The sequence below is a fragment of the Dendrobates tinctorius genome, unplaced genomic scaffold (assembly GCF_039654945.1).
Source record: "Dendrobates tinctorius isolate UK_male_01 unplaced genomic scaffold, ASM3965494v1 ptg000003l, whole genome shotgun sequence".
Lineage (NCBI taxonomy): Eukaryota > Metazoa > Chordata > Amphibia > Anura > Dendrobatidae > Dendrobates > Dendrobates tinctorius.
In genome coordinates, this window is record NW_027361671.1 from 101,377,368 (window position 1) to 101,405,061 (window position 27,694).

At 45.7% G+C, this 27,694-nt stretch overlaps 1 protein-coding gene across 12 annotated transcripts in view; it reads right to left on the bottom strand.

The window, feature by feature from the left end:
* Nucleotides 1-27,694, bottom strand: part of ATXN2 (ataxin 2) — a 182,842-nt gene that overhangs the window by 30,591 nt on the left and 124,557 nt on the right. For all 12 annotated transcript variants that reach the window (XM_073564973.1, XM_073564778.1, XM_073564585.1 and 9 more), the window contains 2 exons: nt 25,951-26,135; nt 8,178-8,310 (listed from right to left, as the gene is read on the bottom strand). In XM_073564973.1, the coding sequence (XP_073421074.1) occupies nt 8,178-8,310; nt 25,951-26,135 (318 nt within the window). The remainder of the gene's footprint in view (nt 1-8,177; nt 8,311-25,950; nt 26,136-27,694) is intronic.

Below are 27,694 nucleotides of genomic sequence, written 5' to 3' on the forward strand. Positions count from 1 at the left end.
ACGTATATACACACTTTGAGCTTTATATATTAGATATAAAGCTCAATTGTGTGTATGTCCGGGATTGGCATCCGCACCGTCGCAGCTACAGTCACAAAATTTTAACCCCGCGCGTTCCATTTCACCAAACAATTTTGCCCCTTTCTACACAATGGGGAAAAAGTCATAATGATGTCATAACGGTTGCCATGGTGACGCTGATGTCATCATAGGTTGCAAGCCCTGCCGCTCATTATGATGTCATGATGGTTGACTATGGGATGGAGGATGTGTGATGGGTATATGGGCACTGGACTATGGGATGGAGGATATGTATGATGGGTATATGTGCACGGGACTATGGAATGGAGGATAATTATAATTTGTTATAACTAACCACAGTTAGTTACTATGCACGGGCAGCGCCAGGCTCTTCAGCTAGTGTGTGTGTGTGTATACACACATATATACACACACACACACACAAATACAGTCCTCAAGATGAAAGCAGCACACCAAGGAAATTCCAGTTAAAGTGCTATTAGCCCATCTGGCTAGTTGCCCATACAGCGACGTTTCGGCCCTAAGAATTGTGGACCTTTTTCAAGCAGTGAAATTCTTAGGACCGAAACGTTGCTGTATGGGCAACTAGCCAGATGGGCTAATAAAAAGCACTTTAACTGGAATTTCCTTGGTGTACTGCTTTCATCTTGAGGACTATTTTTGAGGTTTGGTATATGCCTGGAAGGCTTGCACAAGCATTGTCTATTTTTTGTGCTGCTTTTTCCCTTTTTTTCTCTCTCTCTATGATAAATATATATATACACAACGCCAATTTCACATGTATGTATATATATATATATATATATATATATATATATATATATATATATATATATCTCCAGTAGACCCCCCGCCGCATCCCACAACTGCCTGCCCACCCACCTCCGTGCAGTCACAGCCAACAGGAAAGACTGCGGCCTGTGCTGGAGATGGGGGCGCCACACACACACAAACACATACACACACTGGGGGGGGGGGGGGGGGACAGCCGCCACCCCCAGCGCCACATAGCTGCCCCCATCGTGATGTCACTGCCCTCACCTTCTGAGCCATAAACAGTAGTCTGACAATTGCCACTTTCAAGGTATCATCAACTTTTACCTCCTCCACATATCGCAACAAACATACTACCGGTTCCCTTGGAATCACACATCCATATGCCCATTCCACTCGACTCAGGAGTACTATCCAGAAAGAGGCCAGTCTTGGACACGTCTACATCATGTGATATATAAACATACTGATCTTATAGCCACTAAGCTATTGGTATGATCAAGAAGTGTCTAACACAGAACTAATACCAAGAATTTTATTGAAAATTGCACAAGATAAAAAAACAGAATTGTTGGTGCCTCAACGTATGCAGAAATTTTCACATGTGTGCACATAGCCTTACAGGCACACCCTATGCAGCAATATAATGATATGTGTTCATGTAATTGGATATCCTGTCTCCTGATTATTGTGGTTTGTTCTCCCCATTTCTGTCTGATTCCTTCATTTTTTTGTCTGGTTTGAGGGCACCAACAATTATTCTGTTTTTTATCTTGTGCAATTTTCAATAAAATTCTTGATATTAGTTCTGTGTTAGACACTTCTTGATCATACCAATAGCTTAGTGGCTATAAGATCAGTATGTTTATTGATTGTGTAGAGTGTTACCTTTCCCATGTTTAGGGAAATGGTTTTGGGTTGTGTGTTTATTATATGATATATACCTGCACCTTCATTCCTACACTGGGGACATTCAGAGTTAGGTCGTAGGCCAGCCTTAAATAAGACATCTGGGGACTTATAAGCTCTGTGTATTATATAAAGCTGAGGCAGCCTATACGGCTCGCTAAGGCTGGTTTCACACTTGCGTTTTTTTTTTGCGCTGTATTTTAGCGCTAAAAAAGCATGCGTTTTTTTTTCATATATTTTGCATGGGATGCGCTTATGTGCGCATACACATGCGTTTGCGTTTTTACGCGCATGCGTTTTTTTGTGGTGTGCGCTCGGGAGCACAAAATGCATCCTGTTGCATTTTTTGGGCGTTCGACTTGCCTCAAAAAAAACGCATGCGCGCAATGCGTTTTTTTTTACAGCAAGACACCCATTGTAAGTCTATGGGTGCGCATTGGCATGCTCATGTATGCGTTTTTTTGCGCATGCTTTTTTTGTTGACCATTGGTTAGACAATGGAAATTAGGGGTTTGGGTTAGAGTTAGGGTTAGTTAAGGGGGTTTAGGGTTAGGGTTTGGGTTAGTATGGTTTGGTTAAGGGTTAGGGTTAGTTAGGGTTTAGGGTTAGGGTTAGTAGGGTTTGGTTAATGGTTAGGGTTAGTATGGTTTGGTTAAGGGTTAGTAAAGTCATGGTTTGGGTTAGTGTTAATCCTAACCCTAAGGCAAATGCGGTAAAAACGCACTAAAAACGCTGCGTTTTTTTCATGCATGTGCATAAAAATGCTTGAAAAAAAACGCAGCGTTTGTATGCGTTTTTTCCATGCGTTTTTTTGCGGGAAAAACGCGCTGCAAAAAAAAGCAAGTGTGAAAGTAGCCTAAGACAATTTTGGTATCCATTCCAGAGCAGATTCCTACGTTTCGTCTTCCAATTGGCCCAGCTCTCTTTCCCACTTAAATTTCCAATCAATGCAAAGGCTAAGTAAAAAGGTATGTAATAAATCCCTATATAGGGAGGACATGAGCCCACTTGTAGTCCCATTCCCACATACATACTCCAACACAATGTCCCCCTGAATTCTAAGGTGGTCACTTCTATTCTGAGCTATATACGCATGTTTCATCCGCGCATACCGAAAACCCCCAGAAGCTCCAAGTCCAAACTCCGATTGTAATGGAGAAAAGGACTTCAGCTCCTGTTGATCCAGTATTTGAAAAACATACCTTATCCCTTTGGCCTGCCATTCCAAACACCCCAACGCCTTAAACTCCATTAAATTATTATACCATATTGGTGAAAACCTAGTCAAACAGGTGACCCCACGAATTTGTTTGTTCCTCCCCCATAATTTATCCATCAGAAATAATAAGGTATAGTTTCCCAAGTGCCCCCAGGGAACCAACTTCTAAACATTGCACCACAGGACATCTATTCGTCAATTTCCCCATTATAAGCTTATATCATGCGCCCAGCCCCTTAGATGCTGGCACTGTGCCGCAAGAAAATATATTTCAGGATTAAGCAAAGCCAAACCCCCATCATCCTTGGGATGCTGAAGTGTCTCCAGTTTAATACAAGGATATTGTTTCCCCCACACCAAACTTCTAAACAAAGAGATAATTTGCTTTAAATTTCCCTTGAGGTATCCAAATAGGTGCGTTGTGGAGAACATACAGTATTTTGAGCATCAGGATCATTTTAATGAGGTTGACTCGGCCCAGCACCGACAGGAGCAGTTTAGTCCAGGCTCCTACCTTCGCCTTAAGAACCCCCAGAATAGGGGTCAAATTTTTATGCAAATACTCTGTGACCGGCAGAGAAATCCATATCCCCAAATACTTTAAGTGACCTGCTACTTTAAGTCTGCCAACGTCCGCAGCGCCACCCAAACCATCCACTGTGTCATCTACCTTAAACAAAATTGATTGACCAGTTAATCATCAGCCCCGACAAAGGTCCAAACCCCTCAATAAACTGTATGGCATTTCCCAAAGATGTGTGGATCACTTAAAAATAAGATATTGTCCGCATAGAGCGGTATCTTTTCATCCATCACCCCGTATTTAAACCCAGAAACCTCTGCGGACGGTCGAATTTTGGCGGCCAACGGTTCCACAGCCAAAGCAAAGAAAAGAGGGGAGAGTGGACAGCCCTGTCTCGTTCCTCTATGTAAATATATAGTGTGAGACAACTCTCCATTCACCCTAATATGCGCAACCGTTAGCTAATATAACAATTGAACCCAAGATCATAGAATCATAGAATCGTAGAGTTGGAAGGGACCTCCTGGGCCATCTGGTCCAACCCCCTGCTCAAAGCAGGATTCGCTAAATCATCCCAGTCAGATGTCTGTCCAGCCTCTGTTTGAAGACTTCCATTGAAGGAGAACTCACCACTTCTCGTGGCAGCCTGTTCCACTCATTGATCACCTTAACTGTCAAAAAGTTTTTTCTAATATCTAATCTGTGTCTCTTCCCATTCAGTTTCATCCCATTGCTTTTAGTCTTTCCTTGTGCAAATGAGAATAAAGTTGATCCTTCTACAATGTGACAGCCCTTTAGATATTTGTAGACAGCTATTAAGTCTCCTCTCAGTCTTCTCTTTTGCAAACTAAACATTCCCAAATCCTGCAACCTTTCCTCATAAGACAGGGTTTGCAGACCGGTCACCATTCTGGTCGCTCTTTTCTGAACTTGCTCCAGTTTGTTGATGTCTTTTTTAAAATGTGGTGCCCAAAACTGGACACAATATTCCAGATGAGGTCTGACCAAAGAGGAGTAGAGGGAAATAATGACTTCACGTGATCTAGACTGTATGCTTCTGTTAATACATCCTAGAATTGCATTTGCCTTTTTTGCTGCTGCATCACACTGTTGACTCATATTCAGTCTGTGATCTATTAGTATACCCAAGTCTTTTTCACATGTGCTGTCACTTAGCCCTATTCCTCCCATTCTATATATGCTTTTTTCATTTTTATTGCCCAGATGTAGTACTTTGCATTTCTCCCTGTTAAAAACCATTCTGTTAGTTGCTGCCCACTTCTCCAGTTTATTTAAATCTTTTTGAATCCTTATAAATTGCGGACCAAAACCCAAATGATGTACATATATTGTACACTTATTAATAAGGAGTGACTCCCTATTCATAATCAGCGATATATTAATGAAAAGCTTCAAAGCTATTGAGAAAGCTACGGACAAGGATTCTCTGTTTGGCCAAGCAGCAGTGTATCTTATGAGAGGAAATTCCCATGATGTATTAAAGGGAACCTGTCACCCCCCCCAGGCAGTTTTAAGTAAAAGAGCCACCTTGTGCAGCACTAATGCTGCATTCTATTAAGGTGGCTCCTTTATTTAGTGTCCCTTCCACCGCCGAAATAACCGTTTTTAAAATTAGTCAGACATACCAGAATTTTGACCGGGGGGCACGGCTTTCCCCCTCTGACACTGACGCCTCGCATCCATCAAAAGCAGTTCTTGACTTCAGAGCTCTAATAACCTTTTTAAGAGGAACTATTTTGAGCATATTAAACTGGCCACATGATGGAACGGTGGCTGCAGAGCTATGCAAGACAAAGTTTTGTAGCTTTACATTTCTCCGTTGCGAAGAGGAGATATTAGCTTGCATATCTTGCATAAACAAAAGGTGCTATGTAGGGGAAAAATAAATTCACCCCCAGAGGAGGTCAGAACAGTCTGTTTGAAACATGTAAAAATAAAATTATTTCATGATGTTTATTTCAGGACATAGCTATAGTTTCTTTTTCAGAAAAGTGCGAATGTGTCATACATTAAATATATTTATTATGAAGAAACTTAAATAACTGCTTTTTATATAGTTTTTTAACCCCTTAACCAGGGGTATTCTTGGTTTGCATTTTCATTTTTCCGTCCCCTTCTTTCCAGAGCCATAACTTTTTTATTTTTCCGTCAATATGGCCATGTGAGGGCTTATTTTTTTGCGGGACGAGTTGTACTTTTGAACGACACCATTGGTTTTACCATGTCGTGTACTACAAAACAGGAAAAAAATTCCAAGTGCAGTGAGATTGAAAAAAAAAAAAAAAGTGCAATGCCACTCTTGTTTTTTGCTTGGCTTTTTTGCTAGGTTCACTAAATGATAAAACTGACCTGCCATTATAATTCTCCAGGTCATTAGAAGTCCATAGACACCAAACATGTCTAGGTTCATTTTTATTTAAGTGGTGAAAAAAAATTCCAAAGCTTGTTAAAAAAAAAAAAAAAAAATAAAAAAAAAAATTGCGCCATTTTCCAAGATCCGTAGCGTCTCCATTTTTTGTGATCTGGCGCTGGGTGAGGGCTTAATTTTTGCGCACCGAGCTGATGTTTTTAATGATACCACTTTTGTGCAGATATGTTCTTTTGTTCACCCATTATTGCATTTTAATGCAATGTCACAGCGACCAAAAAAACCTTAATTCTGGCGTTTTGCTTTTTTTTTCTGGCTACGCTGTTTAGCGATTGGGTTAATCCTTTTTTTATTGATAGATCGGGCGACTCTGAACGTGGCCATACCCAATATGTGTAGGTGTGATTTTCTTTTTTTTTTTTCTTTTATTTTGAATGGAGCCAAATTGGGGGGGGGGGTGATTTAAACTTTTATATTTTTTTCCTATTTTTTAAAACTTTTTTTTTTAATTTTGGCTTGCTTCAATAGCCTCCATGGGACTCTAGAAGCATCCATTACTTGATTGGCTCTGCTACATATAGGCGATGAGCCCCCACTCCCCCTACGATGTCTAGTGTCTACATCTTTTTTCAGCGCAGCTCAGATCCCGCAGCACCATCTTGTGACTTCTGATTGGCCAGATATCAGAAGGTAAATCACAAGCTCTTAATGCAAGTATACTGGAGCCAGAATGAGGCTCCCAGACTGGTATTATCGAGTTGTGAAATCCGGCTCGCTCCATGAAACAATGGAGCGAACCAGCAGGTCACAAACTGTCGAAGATCAATGGGAGAGGTGATGATAGAAGGGGAAGACCGCGACAGGTGAGTATCAGACTAAACGCAGGAACTGGCGATAGAAAAAAAAAAAAAAAGCTGAAGTGGTGCTTTAAAAGTGGAGATGTCATAATTTGAAGCCCTATATTTAGACAATGGAAAAGAAAGACCAATATCTAAATTTAAATTACTTAAATGGGATGCTGCAAAGATACTAAAAGCTGCTAGAATCACTTGTTGCTCCTCTTTTTTCTTCTGAAAAAGTGTGCCTTCAAAACAAGCAAAGCAAACCCAAGTCAAAAGTGACATGGAGGGAATATAGCACTGCCGGAGACTATAATAATCAGGACACATCCCCACTCACAATCGGTTCTTGATTGATTGAATACATCAGGAAAATATACAGCATATCTGGTTAGGCAATCGCTTTAAAACCAAGATTAAAACGTTATAATTTGAAATGATTTTGTGAATTGTGATTTTCACCAAACTCAACAGGATTTACTTTGCTTTCTAATTTAATTAAAGGCGGTGGTTTTAATCAGGTTTCTGCCTCTATTTAAAAGTGTCAGGCTTAAAAAGGTATGGATAATGCGATTCTTTAATTCATAATGATCATCAAAAAAGAGATACGGTAATCAGAGAACACAAAAAACGCACATATCAGCAAAGTGCACCGGGAGGAATGCCGCCTTTTTCATGGTTTCAGATTACTGCGCTATTCAGCCCCTGGTAATAGAGATTATTCCTCTGTAATAGGTACACCTTGTTTGGATGGCCATATTTACAGCATGTTTGCAAAACTGATTGCATACAGACAGCAGCCCAAGGACCAATGAAAGTGGGTGGGCTACTTTCACATGAACATTTTGCCACAAGAACCAAGTGTCAGCATAAGTATAGGGGGGGGGGGGGGGGACCTAAAGCAAAATGTAGTAGATTCTTCTGTTTTTGGGAGGAAAGGTGTCCCTTAGTAGGGGATGAGCGGAGGAGAAGTTCAGGTTCGACCGAACTTTAGTCCGAAGATCAGTTCGGGTACCAAAACTCTACCCAAATGTTAACCAAAGCCCCATAAAAGCCAATGGGGACCAGAATGGTTTGGTCAAATGGTCGTAGATAGTGCTAGAGGGATGGCAAAGGAAGTAGAGTACCCCAACAGTGTCAGTCGCGCTCTCTTTTTAATGCATCCCTTGAGATGCAACACCATCCATATGGCATCTGTTTTAACAGATCCATTACAAAGATTAAGTAAACTTTATCAGGCCTTTTCTTGCGGATGTAAAAAAAAAAAAATGGATGTCATGAAGATGATATGAACAGACACATACAGAATACTATATGGATAAAAAAAAAAAATCTATACATTTTTCTAGATAAGCACAAAAAATAGATTTTTTTTTTTTTTAAATCTGAAATTAAATTCACTGCAACTGAGCAGGAGACTATTCTACAGGCAGACAAGTCTTCAGAAAGACAAGCAGGTGAAGAGGTTAAGCAGGGTCTTACCATACATAGCATGTGTTTGTTCTGGAGCACCATACTGTGTAGCAGCTGAAGACACTAAACCAGGCTGTGCATGTGCTGGTGGAGCCATCATTCTAGAGTTTCCTTGAATTACAGGACTATATACATGGGGATGCTGAAAAAAAATAACATGGTATTATAATAAAAAAAAGTGCACTAAAATAAAGACCAATCAGCTGTACTGGAAAAAATGCACCCTTCCCGAAACCATATAGCTGTAAAGTGCTTAAAGTAGACCAGACAATAAGCCTGGCTTGTCAGTAATAATAATAATATTTTTATTATTACAGCAATTCTTCTGTTCTTACATTACTCATAATATGAACACAAAAAAAACAAAAAACAGGCTACTACGTGTTGGGGGTGTATCTCTAGTGTATGTGTCCCCCAGCCTGCTACTGGATGGAGTCACCTGTTTGACAAAGATGGATTTTTGGTTCTTACCGTAAAATCTCTTTCTTGGAACCTTCATTGGGGGACACAGATTACCATGGGTGTATGCTGCTAGGAGGCTGACACTATGCAAAAAACAAGAAAATTGACTCCTCCCCGGCAGTATACACCCACCGACAGATACCAAGTACCTCAGTTGGTGAGAAAGCAGTAGGAAAAGCCACGGAACTATAAACATATGTACCAACCAGACAAGGGACTCAAGGACCCAACACGGTACAACTTAGACAGGGAGGGTGCTGTGTCCCCCAATGAAGGCTCCAAGAAAGAGATTTTACGGTAAGAACCAAAAATCCATCTCTCTTTATCGCCTTATTGGGGGACACAGATTACCATGGGACGTTCCAAAGCAGTCCCAAGGGCAGGAACAGCAATAAGGAACGAAAGAACAGGAAGGGCTTAGGTCGGCCGATGCGCCACCGCCGCCTGCAGGACCTTCCTACCAACGACTGCATCAGACGAAGCCTGGGTATGAACCCTGTAGAACCTCGCAAACGTATGCAAGAACGACCAGGTCGCGGCCCTGCAAATTTGCAGAGCCGAAGCCTGGTGTCGAACGACCCACGAAGCTGCCACCGCCCGGGAGGAGCGAGTTCTCACTCCCGGAGGCGGCCGTTGTTCCTGAAGACGGTATGCTTCCAGAATAGTAGAACGAATCCAGCGAGCGATCGTGGATTTAGATGCCGGAAGCCCTTTCCGGTGACCGGAGATGACCAGCAATGAATGGGATTGACGAAGTGAAGCAGTCCTAGCGTGATAAACACGCAAGGCTCTAACAACGTCCAGTTTGTGGAGTGACTTCTCAAGAGGGTGAGAAGGAACAGGACAAAATGATGGAAGAACGATATCATCGTTGATGTGGAAGGAGGATACCACCTTTGGAAGAAAGGAAGGAACGGGCCTGAGGACGACTTTATCCTGATGGAGTACCAGCTAAGGAGAAAGTCATGACAGGGCCGCTAATTTAGAAACTCTTCTGATGGATGTTATGGCAATCAGAAAGGTTACCTTCCATGAAAGAAAAGACAAAGGAATGTCCTGGATGGGCTCAAACGGCGCTTTTTTTTTTTTTTTTGGAGAGCGCTAGGAACGAGATTGAGATCCCACGGTTCTATCGGTGAATGATGAGGAGGAGCCACATGAGCGACTCCTTGGAGAAATATCTTAACCTGCGGTAAAGAAGCGAGCTTCCTTTGAAAAAGGATAAACAAAGCGGAAACCTGGCCCTTGAGGGTACTGAGACACAGACTCGAATCTAAGCCAGGCTGGAGAAACCCAGTATGGACGGAATGGAAAAGGACATTGGAAAGGCTCTTATCGTCGCACCAACGGAAAAAAGGCCTTCCAATGCCTATGGTAGATGCGGGAAGAGGATGGTTTCCTGGCTTTGACCATCATCTGAAACATCTGGTTGGAAGAAAACCTGATTCTCTTAAGGTTGCGGCCTCAACGGCCATGCCGTTAAATTCAGAAACCGAGAAGTCTCGTGGTAAAGGGGGCCTTGCGAGAGAAGATCCGGACGGTCTGGAAGCCTCCAGGAGACGTCCGCAAGCATGTTCACCAGTTCCGCATACCAAGGCCTTCTTGGCCAGTCTGGAGCCACAAGAAACACTGGCACGCCTTCCGATTTTATCTTCTTGACCACTCTTGGGATCAAGGCAAGAGGTGGAAACAGATAAGGGAGAATGACCTGGGACCACGGAATAACTAGGGCGTCGCAAGCGACGGCTAGAGGGTCCCTGGACCTGGCTACGAAACGCGGAACCTTGTGGTTCATCCGAGATGCCATGCGGTCGACATCCGGATAACCCCAGCGCTGGAATATCTGATCGAAGACTGTGGAATGGAGAGACCATTCGCCTGACGCTAGGCTTTGGCGACTCAGAAAGTCGGCTGCCCAGTTTTCCACCCCTGGAATTAGAACAGCGGAGATTGCTGGAACGTACTGTTCTGCCCAGCGCAGTATCTTGGCCACTTCTGACATCACTTGGATGCTGCGCGTGCCGCCATGATGGTTTATGTACTCCACAGCCATGGCATTGTCCGACTGAATGCGGACCGACTTGCCGACGAGAAGAGGTTGCCAGCGAAGAAGGGCCAGGAAGATTGCTCTGATTTCGAGAAGATTGAGGGAGCAGAGCTTCCTGTGGAATCCAGAGTCCTTGGGCCGTTCTCTGATGGAAAACCTCTCCCCAACCTAGAAGGCTGGCATCGGTGGTAATGACTTGCCACTGGAGCGGGAGGAAGGACCTCCCCTGTAGGACTGACGTAGGCATTGCCCACCAAGTCAGGGAATGCCTCACTCTGAGAGGAAGGAGAATGGGGCGGTCTAAGGACAACGTCGTCTTGTCCCAAGCTGAGAGGAGGGACATCTGAAGGGGGCGAAGATGAAACTGTGCAAAAGGCACTGCCTCCATGGAAGCCACCATCTTCCCTAGAACTTTCATGCAGAGCCGAAGGGGAATGGGCTTCGGCCGTTTGAGAGCTCGAATTTCTTTGGACAGAGACGCAAATTTTTCCCTCGGAAGAAACACCCGGGCCAGATTCGTGTTGAATTCCATGCCTAGGAAGGTCAGACCCTGAGTGGGTCTGAGAATAGACTTTTCTTTGTTGACTAACCATCCGAGACGACCGAGGGTATCCAGGGTTATGTGAAGACTCAGGAGACAGTCTTGACGGGACGAGCCTTTGAACAAGAGATCGTCCAGATAAGGGATGATGAGAATCCCCCTGGATCGAAGGATGGCCATGACCGTCACCATTACCTTCGTGAAAACATGGGGAGTAGAGGCTAGGCCGAAGGGAAGAGCCGTGAATTGATAGTGATTTTCCTGAATAGCAAACCGAAGATATTTCTGATGTTGCAAACAAACAGGGATGTGAAGATAAGCATCCTGTATGTCCACAGAGCAGAGGAATTCTCCGGGTTCCATTGAGGCTATCACTGATCGAAGAGACTCCATTTTGAAGTGGAGAATCTTCACATGGCGATTGAGCAACTTGAGGTCCAGGATTGGTCGAAGGGTCCCGTCTTTTTTTCAGTACTACGAAAAAATTTGAGTAGAACCCTGAAAACCGTTCGTCTGAGGGAACGGGGACAATCACTCCGGCGGAAAGAAGGGAGGAGACGGCTTGAAAGAATCCTGGAACGTGGGACCGCTGTCTTGGGGGCAGAGACAGGAAAAAACGTCTGTTTGGCTGGGAGCAAATTCGATCTTGTATCCGGATGCGATGATTTCCCTGACCCAAGCATCGTCGACAACAGACAGCCAAGCGTCTGCGAAAAAGGAAAGTCTGCCTCCCACCCTGGAAAAACTTCCAGGTGGGGGTGACCCGTCACTTGGAGGAGAACCCTGCTGGGTAGATTTTTCTGTGGACGAGAAGGCAGAAAAGGGCCTAAACGGCCGGAAACCCTTTCTGTTAAAAAAGCGTTTTGGCCGAGACTGAGGAAGAGAAGTGCTCTTACCACCAGTGGCATCCAAAATTATTTGATCTAGCTTGGCTCCAAAGAGCCGAGAACCAAGGAAAGGCAGATTGGTAAGCGACTTTTTGGAGGTGGTACCTGCATTCCATGACTTTAGCCAAATGACTCGGCGTACGGCTACTATGTTGCCGTTAGCCCTTGCTACGCACCCAGCCGCATCCAAGGAGGCGGCTAAGAGGTATTTACCCGCATGATTAATTTGATCTGCTAGATCTGTCAGCTCGTCCTGGAGAGCTGCCGCTAAGATGCCTCTGCGAAGAGTTTTTGCCCAAGTTAAAATGACTTTTGCCACCCAGGAGGAAGCGAAAATAGGACAGAGAGAGGCGCCGGATGCCTCAAAAATAGACTTAGCCAGAGAATCTGCCTGTTTGTTGGATCCTTAAGCGATGCCCCGTCCGGAAGGGATAGAACCGTCTTAGAGGCTATACGAGAGACGGGAGGATCCACCTCGGGGGCTTTGGTCCATTTTGTGAGCAGATCTACAGCAAAGGGATACAGGACATCTAAGTACCTGCGGCCTGAAAAGCGTTGTTCAGGGTGCTCCCAATGTTTGGTTAGAGTAGTATTGAACTCCTTGTGGTTTGGAAGGGTTCGGGATGGAGGCCTCGCTCGTTTAAATGGAACAGAACATTGCTGAGGAGGAGGTTCGTCCTGCTTAATTTCCAAGGTTTGGAAGAGGGCAGAAAGAAGACTATCGACCATATTCCGCGTTTTAGATATATTATCTGCTTCTGAACTAGATCCCGATTGGGGATCGTCGTCAGACCTAGGGTCGTCCTCTGAAGACGGAGAAGGACACCTGGGAGAAGCCGACGGGCCTAGCGAACTGGAAGACGAGTCAGACAGAACATGCTTCCTAGAAATCCTACTCGGCCTGTCCCTCTGAAGGTCGCGGTCAGGTGCGGACGACTCACCCTGAGAGGCGGTCGGTGCACAGGTGGCTGTAGATAGCTGAGGCTAACGTTCTAGGACCTGGACCAGGGACTGAGAGACTTTAGTCAGATCGGAGACCGACTGGAACATTGCAACGGCCCACTCTGGGAGAGGGGAAGTGCCCTCATCCCGGGAATCGGTGTGCTCCTGAGAGGCCGACATAGCTGAAGGGCTGCAGGACAGGCAGAGGGGAGACGACTGACCTGACGCCCACTTCCTTTTACAGCGTGCACAAGCGTAGTGGATAACGGTGGGCTTGAAAGATAGCGCCGCTGAAGGGTTAAACATAGGTATGTTGAGCACTATGGCTGCACTAAAGGCTGCACTAAATAGAAGGGCTGCAGTCCAAGCAGCGCAGGAAGCCAGTGAAATTGCAGGAGGAAGCTGGCTGTGATCTCGGTGGGCGGCACTTGGCGTCGTGACGAGACTAGGCAATGGCAGAGGAGGGGCACGGTAAAAATGGAGATTGACGTCCTTAAAAAGAAAGTAGTGCTGTGATTGGTGTGAAATGGGCGCGAGAAAAAGCGCACCCAGAGTGGAAATTCACGCCCAGAGAAAATGGGAGCGCGCTCCGAACAGGGAGGAGGGAGCGCGCTGAAAGCGAAAGTGAAACCATGTCTCCCTCCCCGCCGAGCTCTTATACTGATGCCCGCGGCGCCGATAATAAAAGGTGAGCCTGCGTTGAACCGCTGCTTACAAGGACCCTGTGTCCTAGTAGACCCTGTGTGCCTCTCCCCCTGATCCTACTATAACCGGAGTGCCGCTGCGATGTGATGCGCGCGGCTGCAGTGGGGGAGTAGAGGTGGGAAATTCAAAGTTTGAAACCACTGCTTGTGAAGACATACGGGGCTAAAGGGATCGTTAGGGTCTTACCTGACGTCCCTGAAGAGGATGACCGCAGGGGTATGCATAGCAGACAGGCCGCTGGGAGAGGTCCTCTTACCCGTGTCACGTAGAAGACGGCGTCCTTTTGTTGGGAGCGATGGCGACTACCGTCTTCCTCTCAGCCCTGTCCTAGGAAAGGGATGAGGGGTTGTTTTGGCAAGGACCGGCCACCTGTCGTCCGCCCAGAGCACCGAATGGTGATATGGAAAAAGTCCTGCCTGCGGTACTGAAAGTTGCGATGTGGGCGACACCACACTGCTCGCTCAGCCGCATGATATGGGAAAGCAGGGTGAACATTTACCCGTTTCCCGATGTAGAATCTGGAAAATAAATGGGAAAAGATTAATACACACGCAAAAACCTAAAAGAAAATGGTTAGATGCGGATCTGGGGAGATCCCGGTCCGCCTCCTACAGACACTAAGCACAAACTGAGGTACTTGGTATCTGTCGGTGGGTGTATGCTGCCGGGGAGGAGTCAATTTTCTTGTTTTTTGCATAGTGTCAGCCTCCTAGCAGCAGCAGCATACACCCATGGTAATCTGTGTCCCCCAATAAGGCGATAAAGAAAGTAATGTTTCATTGACAATTTAAGTTTGTAGGAAAGAAAGCACAAGACAGATCTAAAATAAAAAAAATCAATAATCAAGTGTCAGCTTTTTGAAAGTGAAGCAATGTGAAAGTTACCCATTTATTTTTTAATCAGATTTATCTTTATATGTATAAAAAAAAAAAAAAAAAAAAAAAAGAAGGAGATTTTTGTGTACTCACCGTAAAATCTCTTTCTCTTAGCCTTTAATTGGGGGACACAGAACCGTGAGTGTTATGCTGCTGTCCACTAGGAGGCGACACTATGCATAATCTGAAAAAGATTAACTTTGGCTCCTCCTCTGCAGTATACACCCCTGGACGGCGTCAGCCTTCTCCAGTTTTGTGCAAAAGCATTAGGAGGAATATACCAGAAACATAACCATGCCTGTAAGAAGGCTACCATAAATGAGCTCAAACAATATGAGAACCCAGCTCAAACAATATGAGAACCCAAACGTAACAACGGCCCGCAAGGGCAACAGGGTGGGAGCTGTGTCCCCCAATTAAAGGCTAAGAGAAAGAGATTTTACGGTGAGTACACAAAAATCTCCTTTACTCTGTCGCCTTATTGGGGGACACAGAACCGTGGGACGTCCCAAAGCAGTCCCTGGGTGGGAATCAGTGGACGAATATTGTACTGACAGTTCCCTAAATTTGGGGTACTGCCGCCTGCAGGACCCGTCTACCCAGGCTCGCATACCCTAAGGACTGGGTATGCACTCTGTAGTGTTTTGTAAATGTGTGCAGGCTAGTCCAAGTGGCTGTCTTACACACTTGATGTGCCGAGGCTTGATGCTGAATGGCCCAAGAGGCCCCTACCGCCCGCGTAGAGTGAGCCGTGATACCGGCCGGAAGAGCAGAATTGTTAAGGCGGTAAGCTTCTTGAATGGTGGACTTGATCCACCTAGCAAGGGTGGCGTTGAAAGCCGGTAGGCCCTTGCGAACGCCTTCTGGAAGAAGGAAAAGTGAATTAGACTTCCGGAAGGGAGCAGTCCTAGTCACGTAAATACGCAATGCCCTGACAAAGTCTAGCGTATGCAGAGCCTTCTCCACTCTATGAACGGGAACCGGGCAAAGAGATGGTAATGAGATTTTCTCATTGAGGTGGAAGGTGGACACAACCTTCGGAAGGAAGGATGGCACTGTACGGAGAGCCACCTTGTCCTGATGAAAAACCAGGAAGGGTTGTCTGCAGGAAAGAGCTGAAAGTTCGGACACCCTGCGTAGCGAGGTGATTGCCACCAGGAAAAACCACTTCCTGTGATAGAAAGCGGAGTGAGACCTCCTTTAGGGGTTCAAAAGGAGGTGACTGTAGTGCTGTCAAGACCAGGTTGAGGTCCCACGTCTCCGACGGATGTTTGTAGGGGGGAACCAATCGAGAAACCCCTTGGAGAAAAGTCTTCACTTGCGGATTGTTAGCAAAATGCCTCTGAAAGAGCACTGAAAGCGCTGACACCTGGCTCTTAAGCGAGCCCAGGGATAGCCCGGCGTCCAGGCCTGACTGAAGGAAACCAAGGACCTTTGGAAGAGAATAGGGGAGTGGGATGTGCCCACGAAATTCGCACCATGTGAAGAAAGCCTTCCAGGTACGATAGTAAGTTTTGGCTGAAGTTGGCTTTCGAGCCCTGATCATGGTTTTAACAACGTCCGATGAAAAAACCTGCTTGGGTCAAAAACCAGGTCTCAATGGCCACGCCGTCAGATTGAGAGCCCCTGATTTCTGGTGGAAGAACAGGCCTTGTGACAGAAGTTCGGGACGTGTGGGGAGACGCCAGGGAGCATCTGCTGTGAGTTGCACTACGTCGGCGTACCACGTACGCCTGGGCCAGTCTGGAGTGAATAGGATGGTGGGGAACACCCTCTTGTTTGATCTTCCTCAGGACTCTGGAAATCAGGGGAAGGGGTGGAAAAATGTACAGAAGCTGGAACTGGGTCCAGTCCTGAAACAGGGCATCTGCTCCGAGCGACTGCGGATCGCGCGTCCTGGCCATGAAATTGGGAACTTTGGCATTGAGATGGGATGCCATCAGAACCACGTCCGGGGTCCCCCAACAATGGCAGATCTGATGGAAAACTTCGGGATGGAGAGACCACTCCCCCGAGTCCATTCCTTGACGGCTGAGATAGTCGGCTTCCCAGTTGTCCACACCCGGAATGTGGACCGCAGAGAGTACCGACCTCGCATCCTCCACCCAGTGTAGGATACGTGTTACTTCGTTCATCGCCTGGATGCTGCGGGTGCCGCCTTGATGGTTCACGTATGCCACCGCCGTGGCATTGTCCGACTGCACTCTGATATGAGAGTCTGCTAGCAAGTGATGGAAGGCTTTCAATGCCAGGAAGATGGCCCGAATTTCCAAGATGTTGATGGGCATGGTCACTTCCATTGGTGACCACTTGCCTTGCGCTCTGTGATGTAGGTGTACCGCGCTCCAACCTGTAAGGCTTGCGCCGGTGGTCAAAACCTTTCAGTGACCGGAGAGAAAAGGATTTTCCCATTGCAAGCGAGGTTGGCTGGAGCCACCAGTGCAGGAACCTCCTGGTTTTCGCTGATAACCGGAACTCTCTCTTGAGGGAGAACAGATTCCTGTCCCAGGACTTGAGGATGGGGTCTGAGGAGAATCTGGGCAAATGGTACCACCTCCATTGCCGCTGCCATCCTGCCCAGTCCGCTCATGGCATACCGGAGAGATCGAGGGAAACCGTGGAGGAGAGTGTGAACTCCCAAACGGAGGGCCAGTGCCTTGTCCCTGGGGAGGATCACCAGACCCCTGGAGATGTGAAATAGCATCCCCAGGAAGGTCAGAGACTGACTTGGGGTAGTCGAGGACTTCTGTAAATTGACTAACCATCCCAGGCGACTCAGAGTGTCGATCGTGATTGAGACTTTGACCTCGCAGTCCTTGAAGGTGGGGGCCTTGATGAGGAGGTCGTCCAGGTATGGAACGACTACTATGCCTCTGGAGTGCAGAACGTCCATGGTAGCTGCCATGTCCTTTGTAAATGTTCTGGGAGCCGTGGCGAGACCAAACGGGAGGGCCACAAACTGGTAATGGTCTTGGTTGATTGCGAGTTTGAGAAATCTCTGATGGGTGAAGCAATCGGTATATGCAGGTATGCGTCCTGTATGTCTATGGAGGCGAGATATTCTCCTTCCTCCATGGACGCAACGATTGACCGGAGGGATTCCATGCGAAGGTGACGAACTCGAACATACTTATTCAGTTGCTTGAGGTCTAGTATGGGTCGGACGCTGCCTCCCTTTTTGGGCACCACGAACAGGTTGGAGTAGAACCCTCGTAAGCGCTCGTCTGCTGGAACCGGTATTATGACTCCTGCTTGCAGGAGGGATGAAACCGCTTGATGGAAGGCTCGAGCTTTGAGTGGAGGTGTTGGAGGAACAGAGAAAAAACCTGTGCGGTGGGCTGGTAGTAAACTCGATTTTGTATCCTGAAGACACTATTTCCTTGACCCACCTGTCTTCTGTAATAGGCAGCCAGACCTGCTGAAAGAGTAGCAGTCGTCCGCCTACAAGTGGGGTGTTTTCCGGAGGGGATGAGTAATGATGAATGAAAAGTCTGAGCTTTCCCTCCCTTGGATTTTGCCTGGCTTTCCTTTGACTGCCAGTTTCTGTCCGGCCTCTGTGCCGCCCGTGTGTTGTCCCTGAGAGGGGAACTGTTATGACTAGCCTGAAGAATTCCGAAAGGAACGGAAACGAGATTGATTACGTCTTTTAAACGTGCGTTTTGGTTTCAGCTGAGGGAGGGAAGTACTTTTACCCCCGGTAGCATTGGATATCATTGTATCCAGCTTTCCACCGAAAGGACGGCCCCTGAAGTACGGGAGATTTGTTAGGGACTTTTTTAAGGCCGCATCTGCCTTCCATTGTCTTAGCCAGAGAATATGCCGGATTGTGATGGCATTTGATGCTATTTCCGCTACCCCTCTTGCAGAATCCAACGCTGCATGGACCATGTAATCTGTCACTACTGCAATTTGCACCGCCTGGTCCGCCAGCTGAGGATTTGAAGCTTGGAGGCCCTGTTGTAATAGATCAGCCCAGGCCATAATGGCCTTGGCTGCCCAAACTGAAGCAAATGCAGGAGCTAAAGAGGCACCTGCCGCCTCGAAGATTGAACGAGCCATGCGTTCTACCTGTCTGTCTGCTGCGTCCTTGAGGGTTGAGCTGTCAGGCAGCGAGAGAAGCGTTTGTGCTGTCAGCCTAGAGACTGGAGGATCCACTTTAGGCGGATCTGTCCAATCCTTAGTGTCCTTCTGTGGGAAGGGATACTTTGCTTTCAAGTATTTGCGATTGGCGTTTTCTCAGGCTGCGAAAAATGCTTAGAAAGTATTTTTTTTTTTTTTTTTTTTTGAAATTCCGGGTGATCAAGAAAGACCTCAGATGGTTTCTGAACACTTTCAAAGGAAATCTTGTGTTCTGGTACTTCAGGGGTTGGATCAGAAAAGTCTAGCACCCGAAGGATGGAAGAGATTATATCCTCAACTAGCGCAGCATTGTTAGGGGGACAAGGGAGCAGAGCGTTCCTTGTTTCGTTATCTGAGTTGGAGTCACATATGCCCTCTGAGTCTTGTGTGGTCTGGGATCGTTGTGGAGATCCACATTGTCTCTCTGTATCAGGGGACGGTCTCGGTGACCTGTAGCCACTGTCTCTCCCTGGAGGGGGATGACCTAGTGCTATGTGAGGACGCAGATGAACGCGACCTGTGGGTCCGCTTACGTCTCGAACTGTCGTAAGCGGCCTGTTTCTGATACCGGACGTCCCTTTGCTGGGTAACGTTCATAGTCGAGACATGACCCTGCAGAGCCTGCAGTAGTGAGGAGGTCAGGTTATCTATAGACTTTGTTATAGACTGCGACATCTGAGTCGCCCATTCTGGCGCAGTAGCGGCCGCAGAAGCCTTGCTGTTCTTTGGGTACAGTCCCAGCAGTGCGGGTACGTGCTGCCGCTGGGGAGAGTGGCCTTGCAGGCTGTGCAGACTCAGCAAACGCAGTCTTGCCTGGTCCTTTTTTGAGCCCAACATAGTAACTATTCGCAGAGGCCCTACAGGTGTATCTACGCAGAGGAAAGGAGGGGTAGGGGAGCGTTATAGGTTACAGGAACTCACAGCTGAGTACAAAGGACCCAGCTGTGATCTTACCCCACCGGTGCTCCCCCTAGGTCCAGCGCTGGTAAATCCTCTTGTGCCCCCCAGAGACTGCTGTGCTGCCTTCAGTTTCTTCAGGTGCAGCAAGATGGCCACCGGATTCTGAGGTGGAGGGGGAAGGGGGCGGAGAGCTGAAAAGGGCGCGCGGAGCTATGTAAAAGCGCACACTTCCTGTCTCGATCCGCCCCTTCTATGACACTGTAGAGTCATTTTTCGTCATCCGGGGGCGGGCCGGGGGCGGGCGGGAATAAGGCGGCGACTTCGGCTAGGCCGAAGCCGCGGCCTAAATTTGATAGCTCATGCCCAGAAGGGCTCCAGGACGGCGCGGTTGTCCGGGGGAGGGTCGGATTCCAACCAGACCCCCCCGGATTGAACGGTAGGCTAGCGGTGGGGACATGAGCGCCACCTGGGCCCTGTGGGGGGTCCCTTTGAGGCGCTATGCAGCTGGTGCTGCCGCAGAGACAGGGGTGCCGGGAGCCCTGTCTCTGACAAGTGCCATGCCTGCCTGCACCTCCCCCGGTCCAAACAGGAGCCCGCAGCTGGGCTGGGGTTTCTGGACATGTAAGTGGCCGAATGGTGCCTGGTACAGGCCCTACCTGCGGTGTCTCGACCTAATGCCCCCAGAGGGGGATTAGGGAGGGTGCTGCTGTCACCGTCAGGGGGCTTCGTCCTACCCTCGACCTCAACCCAGAGCCCAAGGAAACTGGGGAAGGAGGGGGGGTTCTCGACTTCGAACCAGTACCCGAGGGACTGGGGAAGGAGCGACATGGGGAAGAGCCATCTCGACCTCAACCGGGTACCCCTTAATAGGGGACCGAGGAGGGAGCCATGCCGGGGGTCTCACTGGAGACCCGCTTTTCTTCATCTGTAATCCGTTGAAAAAAATTAAGGAAAAAAACGGAAGAGAGAAAAAAATCTTAGGTGTGCCTCCTTGCGACACTAAGCAAAAACTGGAGAAGGCTGACGCCGTCCAGGGGTGTATACTGCAGAGGAGGAGCCAAAGTTAATCTTTTTCAGATTATGCATAGTGTCGCCTCCTAGTGGACAGCAGCATAACACCCACGGTTCTGTGTCCCCCAATAAGGCGACAGAGTAAGGTTTTTTTTCATGCTATACTGTTTATATATAAAAAAAAATAAATAAATAAATATATCATAATCTTGCAAATTTTATACTGCCATTGGAGCTTTTTAGGCTCATTCTTCATGTCCTTTTAGGAAGAGTTTAGTTTATCAGGCAAGATTAATACACAGCTTAGATAACACAGGATCCACCTATCACAAAAGGTGATGCCACAGCTGACCCTGCTCCCTCCCTTCACAATGGCCTTTGCACACATACACACATTAGATGCTGCAATACAAAAAGATAGGGTCAGAGTCCAACCATTCAGGCGAATGTGCACGTGTTAATTCCTGAAGCAGGAACTTATAGTTTAAAAAATCCCCACAGTGGTCAATGTGAAAACTACAAGATTACTAAATTTTCATTTTTAATTCATATAGTGATATGGAAATACAAAAAACATTGTCAACAATGAAAATACATTTAAAACAAAAAATTTTGTAAACATTTGGGAGATTTTCAAATGATGGCATCCTTATAAATTAGAACACAGATTCACTGAAACAGACAACCAGTGGTGTTGATAGGTCCTCTTTAATATTGGCAATGCACAACAGGATCGTAAGCAAGAAGGGCTCTGGAGTCGGTAAGCCAAACCTGCGACTCAGACTCCTCAATTTCCTTTACAACAACTCCGACACATATTGCTTATATTTAAGTGAAAAATTTATTGTATTACAATGTGAACATCAGACATTGAATCATTTTTATGATACAATAATCAAGATATTTAGATAGAACATAATATATATTTATTGGAATACAACTTTAGAACACAAAAAAACTATAATAAATTGTAAATATGTAATACACTATGTAATACACTATGTAATATCGATTACATATATACAGTACAGACCAAAAGTTTGGACACACCTTCTCATTCAAAGAGTTTTCTTTATGTTCATGACTAGGAAAATTGTAGATTCACTCTGAAGGCATCAAAACTATGAATTAACACATGTGGAATTATATAATTAACAAAAAAGCGTGAAACAAAAAATATATAATTAACAAAAAAGCAGTAATCAAAGCAAAAGGTGGCTACTTTGAAGAACCTAGAATATAAGACATATTTTCAGTTGTTTCACACTTTTTTGTTAATTATATAATTCCACATGTGTTAATTCATAGTTTTGATGCCTTCAGAGTGAATCTACAATTTTCATAGTCATGAAAATAAAGAAAACTCTGTGAATGAGTGTGTCTCCAAACTTTTGGTCTGTACTGTGTGTGTGTGTGTGTATATATATATATATATATACATACACTCACTGGCCACTTTATTAGGTACACCATGCTAGTAAGGGGTTGGACCCCCTTTTGCCTTCAGAACTGCCTCAATTCTTCGTGGCAGAGATTCAACAAGGTGCTGGAAGCATTCCTCAGAGATTTTGGACCATATTGACATGATGGCATCACACAGTTGGCGCAGATTTGTCGGCTGCACATCCCTGATGCGAATCTCCCGTTCCACCACATCCCAAAGATGCTCTATTGGATTGAGATCTGGTGACTGAGGAGGCCATTTGAGTACAGTAAACTCATTGTCATGTTCAAGAAACCAATCTGAGATGATTCGAGCTTTATGACATGGCGCATTATCCTGCTGAAAGTAGCCATCAGATGTTGGGTACATTGTGGTCATAAAGGGATGGACATGGTCAGCAACAATACTCAGGTAGGCTGTGGCGTTGCAACGATGCTCAATTGGTACCAAGGGGCCCAAAGAGTGCCCAGAAAAAATTCCCCACACCATGACACCACCACCACCAGCCTGAACCGTTGATACAAGGCAGGATGGATCCATGCTTTCATGTTGTTTACGCCAAATTCTGACCCTACCATCCGAATGTCGCAGCAGAAATCGAGACTCATCAGACCAGGCAACGTTTTTCCAATCTTCTACTGTCCAATTTCGATGAGCTTGTGCAAATTGTAGCCTCAGTTTCCTGTTCTTAGCTGAGAGGAGTGGTACCCAGTGTGGTCTTCTGCTGCTGTAGCCCATCTGCCTCAAAGTTCGACGCACTGTGCGTTCAGAGATGCTCTTCTGCCTACCTTGGTTGTAACGGGTGGCAATTTGAGTCACTGTTGCCTTTCTATCAGCTCGAACCAGTCTGCCCATTCTCCTCTGACCTCTGGCATCAACATGGCATTTCCGGCCACAGAACTGCCGCTCACTGGATTTTTTTTCTTTTTCGGACCATTCTCTGTAAACCCTAGAGATGGTTGTGCGTGAAAATCCCAGTAGATCAGCAGTTTCTGAAATTCTCAGACCAGCCCTTCTGGCACCAACAATCATGCCACGTTCAAAGGCACTCAAATCACCTTTCTTCCCCATACTGATGCTCGGTTTGAACTGCAGGAGATTGTCTTGACCATGTCTACATGCCTAAATGCACTGAGTTGCCGCCATGTGATTGGCTGATTAGAAATTAAGTCTTAACACACAGTTGGACAGGTGTACCTAATAAAGTGGCCAGTGAGTGTGTATATATATATATATATATATATATATATATATATATATATATACACACACACACACACACACACACACACACACTGTATATATCACTATGACTTATCTCAGCTACACTGTGTGCAGAATTATTAGGCAAGTTGTATTTGAGAGGATTCTTTTTTATTATTGAACAACAACTGTTTTCTCAATCAACCCAAAACACTCAAATATCAAAGCTTAATATTTTTTGAAGTTGGAGTGGGTTTTTTTTAGATTTGGCTATCTTAGGAGGATATCTGTTTGTGCAGGTAACTATTACTGTGCAGATTTATTAGGCAACTTAAGAAAAACCAAATATATACCCATCTCACTTGTTTATTTTCACCAGGTAAACCAATATAACAATACAAAATTTAGAAATAAACATTTCTGACATTCAAAAACAACAAAAAAAAATCAGTGACCAATATAGACTCCTTTCTTTACAATGACACTAAAAAGCCTTACATCCATAGATTCTGTCAGTTGCTTGATCTGTTTACAATCACCATTGCGTGCAGCAGCCACCACAGCCTCCCAGACACTGTTCCGAGAGGTGTACCGTTTTCCCTCCCTGTAGATCTCATATTTTATGAGGGACCACAGGTTCTCTATGGGGTTCAGATCAGGTGAATAAGGGGGCCATGTCATTATTTTTTCTTCTTTTAGACCTTTACTGGCCAGCCACGCTGTGGAGTATTTGGATGCATGTGATGGAGCATTGTCCTGCATGAAAATCATGTTTTTCTTGAACGATATCGACTTCTTCCTGTACCACTGCTTGAAGAAGATGTCTTCCAGAAACTGGCAGTAGGTCTGGGAGTTGAGCTTCACTCCATCCTCAACCCGAAAAGGTCCCACAAGTTCATCTCTGATGATACCAGCCCATACCAGTACCCCAACTCCACCTTACTAGCGTCTGGGTCAGAGTGGAGCTGCCTTTACTGATCCAACCTCGGGCCCATCCATCTGGCCCATCAAGAGTCACTCTCATTTCATCAGTCCATAAAACCTTAGAAAAATCAGTCTTAAGATATTTCTTGGCCCAGTCTTGATGTTTTGTTTTATGTTTCTTGTTGAAAAGTGTTCGTTTTTCAGCCTTCCTTAACTTGGCCATGTCCCTGAGTATGGCACACCTTGAGCTTTTTGATAGTCCAGTAACGTTGCTGTTCTGAAATATGGCAAAACTGGTGGCAAATGGCATCTTGGCAGCTGCACGCTTGATTTTCTTCAATTAGTGGGCAGTTATTTTGCGCCTTTTTTTTTATCAACACGCTTCTTGAGACCCTGTTGGATATTTGCCATGAAACGCTTGATTGTTCGGTGATCACGCTTCAAAAGTTTGGCAATTTCAAGACTGCTGCATCCCTCTGCAAGACATCTCACAATTTTTGACTTTTCAGAGTCCGTCAAATCTCTCTTCTGACCCATTTTGCCAAAGGAAAGGAAGTTGCCTAATAATTAAGCACACCTTATATAGGGTGTTGATTTCATTAGACCACACCCCTCCTCATTACAGAGATGCAAATCACCTGATTTACATAATTGGCAGTTGGCTTTCATGCCTATACAGCTTGGAGTAGGACAACATGTATAAAAAGGATGATGTGATCAAAATACTCATTTGCCTAATAATTCTGCACACAGTGTAAGACAAAGCCTAGATCCTCAGGCTACATTCACACCATGAGTGTAGCCAGGATCAAACCTAGGGGAGGGGGGGGGGGCAACAACCTCATATTGCACACCTCAGCTGCTGCAGAACCTCATACTGCACACCCCTACACTTGAAAATAAAGCCTGCACCTTAAGAAGATGTGGTGATGAATGCAGTCTATTTATTCCAACTATCAATTGATGTTGATGTGTTACTGAAAACGAGCAATGCCTGTCCTGGGCATCCTTTTGGGCAGCTATGAGGTGTACCTGACTGGTGCTAAAAAAAAAAAAAAAGGAGTGTTAGTCTGTGTGCTACCTGGCTTTCATTCTTTTTGGTACAGATAAGATATGGATAGACAGATATAGATAAATGGATAGAGCAGATTTCTAATCTGCTTTTGCTAATGAAAACATGAGCTCAAAAACCTTTCAGGTGATGCAATTTTTTAAAAAGCTCATCTGCTTTTACAGCTGAAAAACATATCCTCAAAAACCGCAGGAAAAACGCTGTGTGTGAATGTAGCCTTAGATCAGGAATAGAACAGCCATTTATAGGACATTTCATACATTTCCCAAATTTCTATGAAAAAATATTCATAACATTCTGCATTGAATTACTGTACCCAATTTATTATATATTTTAGAAGTCGGAGTCAGTCCATTTTGTACCGACTCCGATTCCACAGCCCTGAAAGCAAGAATATTTTCCGAACTGATGTATGCACAAACATCTTCAGATCTTAAATATATGTATAATCTAACTAAGGCTTTGTTCACACAGTGCTTGGGCCATGGATCTTGCAACACAGGTGAAGACCATTTTAGTAACACTGGGGGCTTTTTTAGCGGGTCTCAGTGGCTCGGTAACAGCAGTGGCTCAAGTGCTATTATATGAATAAACTCTAGCTAAATTTAACAAGTTTCATAAATAGGAAAGACAAGTTTAAGTGAGGTTACCTGTGACTGATAGTGCTGCACATGCTGCATTAGAGGTTGGCTAGGGAACTGCTGTGGGTTATAGGTAACATACTGCGCAGAGTAGGCAGGGGAAGTAGCTACTATAGGTGGTCCTGCTGCAGACACAGGGTGCATCATTGTGTTCTGGTGATGCTGATCCTGGCGCTGCTGAGGCATATTTGGTACTGCAAAACAAAGATATCAACAATGCAAGTTATACTTTAAATATATTTACGATAAATTATCAAACCCCATCGTAGTTGTAACAAACGCTAAAAGTTGGGTTACCGAAACTTTTTTTTTTAAAGCTTCAACTTATTTAGATGTGCAGATTAGGTAACTTATGCAAAAGACTCATATATAATATTGAATATAAACACATGGGCCATGCACACAGTGAACAAGTCTGTAGGAGAGTGTTCACACCACCAAAAGACTTAAACACAGAAAAAAACAGTATAACAAATAATCTGTTGTAAAAAGTATTTTTACCGTATATACTCGAGTATAAGTCGATCCGAGTATAAGTCGACCCCCCTAATTTTGCCACAAAAAACTGGGAGAACTTATTGACTCGAGTATAAGTCTAGGGTGGGAAATGCTCCATAGATTATTCCCCCATATGGTGTCCTCAGAAGAAACTCCATAGATTATTCCCCCATATGCTGCTCCCATAAGAAGCTCCATAGATTGTTCCCTCATATGCTGCCCCCACAAGAAGCTCCAGATTATTCCCCCATATGCTGCCCCCACAAGAAGCTCCAGATTATTCCCCCATATGCTGCCCCCATAAGAAGCTCCATATTGTTCCCTCATATGCTGCCCCCACAAGAAGCTCCATATTGTTCCCCCATATGCTGCCCCCATAAGAAGCTCAGATTATTCCCCCATGTGCTGCCCCCATAAGAAGCTCCTTAGATTATTCCCCCATGTGCTGCCGCTGCTGCTGCATGTAAAAATAAAAAAAATGACATACTCACCTCTCCGTCGCTGGGTGTCAGATTCTCACCTGTCCTGCGTCCATGGCTGCTCACCGCTATCTGCACGTCATCAGTGACGTTCAGACTGCAGGGGGCGCGGCGCGCATTAACCACGTCACCGCGCCCTCTGCTGTCTGAAGTCACTGACCGATGACAGACAGCAGCAAGCAGCCATGGACGCAGGACAGGTGAGTATCGCTGTACTTACCCGTCCTGACGCTGTCTTGAGCCCCCAGCTTCTCCGCGCTCTCTCTTCCTGCCTTCAGCGGTCACGTGGTGCCGCTCATTAAAACTCATCAATATGCGCATATTGATGAGTTTTAATGAGCGGCACCACGTGACCGCTGAAGGCAGGAAGAGAGAGCACGGGGAGAAACTGGGGGCTCAAGACAGCGTCAGGACGGGTAAGTATGACCTGACACATCCGCCCCCTCCGACCCCTTTGTATATGACTCGAATATAAGTCAAGAGGGGGACTTTCAGCCCAATTTTTTGGGCTGAAAATCTCGACTTATATTCGAGTATATACGGTATACGTTTGTTAGGCTACTTTCACACTTGCGTTTTTTTGCGCTGCGTTTTTGCGCATACATGCGCACGCGTTTTTTTTCCTATACTTAACATGGGTGCGCATAGTCATGCGTTTGTACGCATTTGAACGCGCATGCATTTTTTTGTAGTGTGCGCCCGGGCGCACAAAATGCATCTTGTTCCATTTTTTGTGCGTCCGACCTGTCTCAAAAAAACGCATGCGCACGCAATGC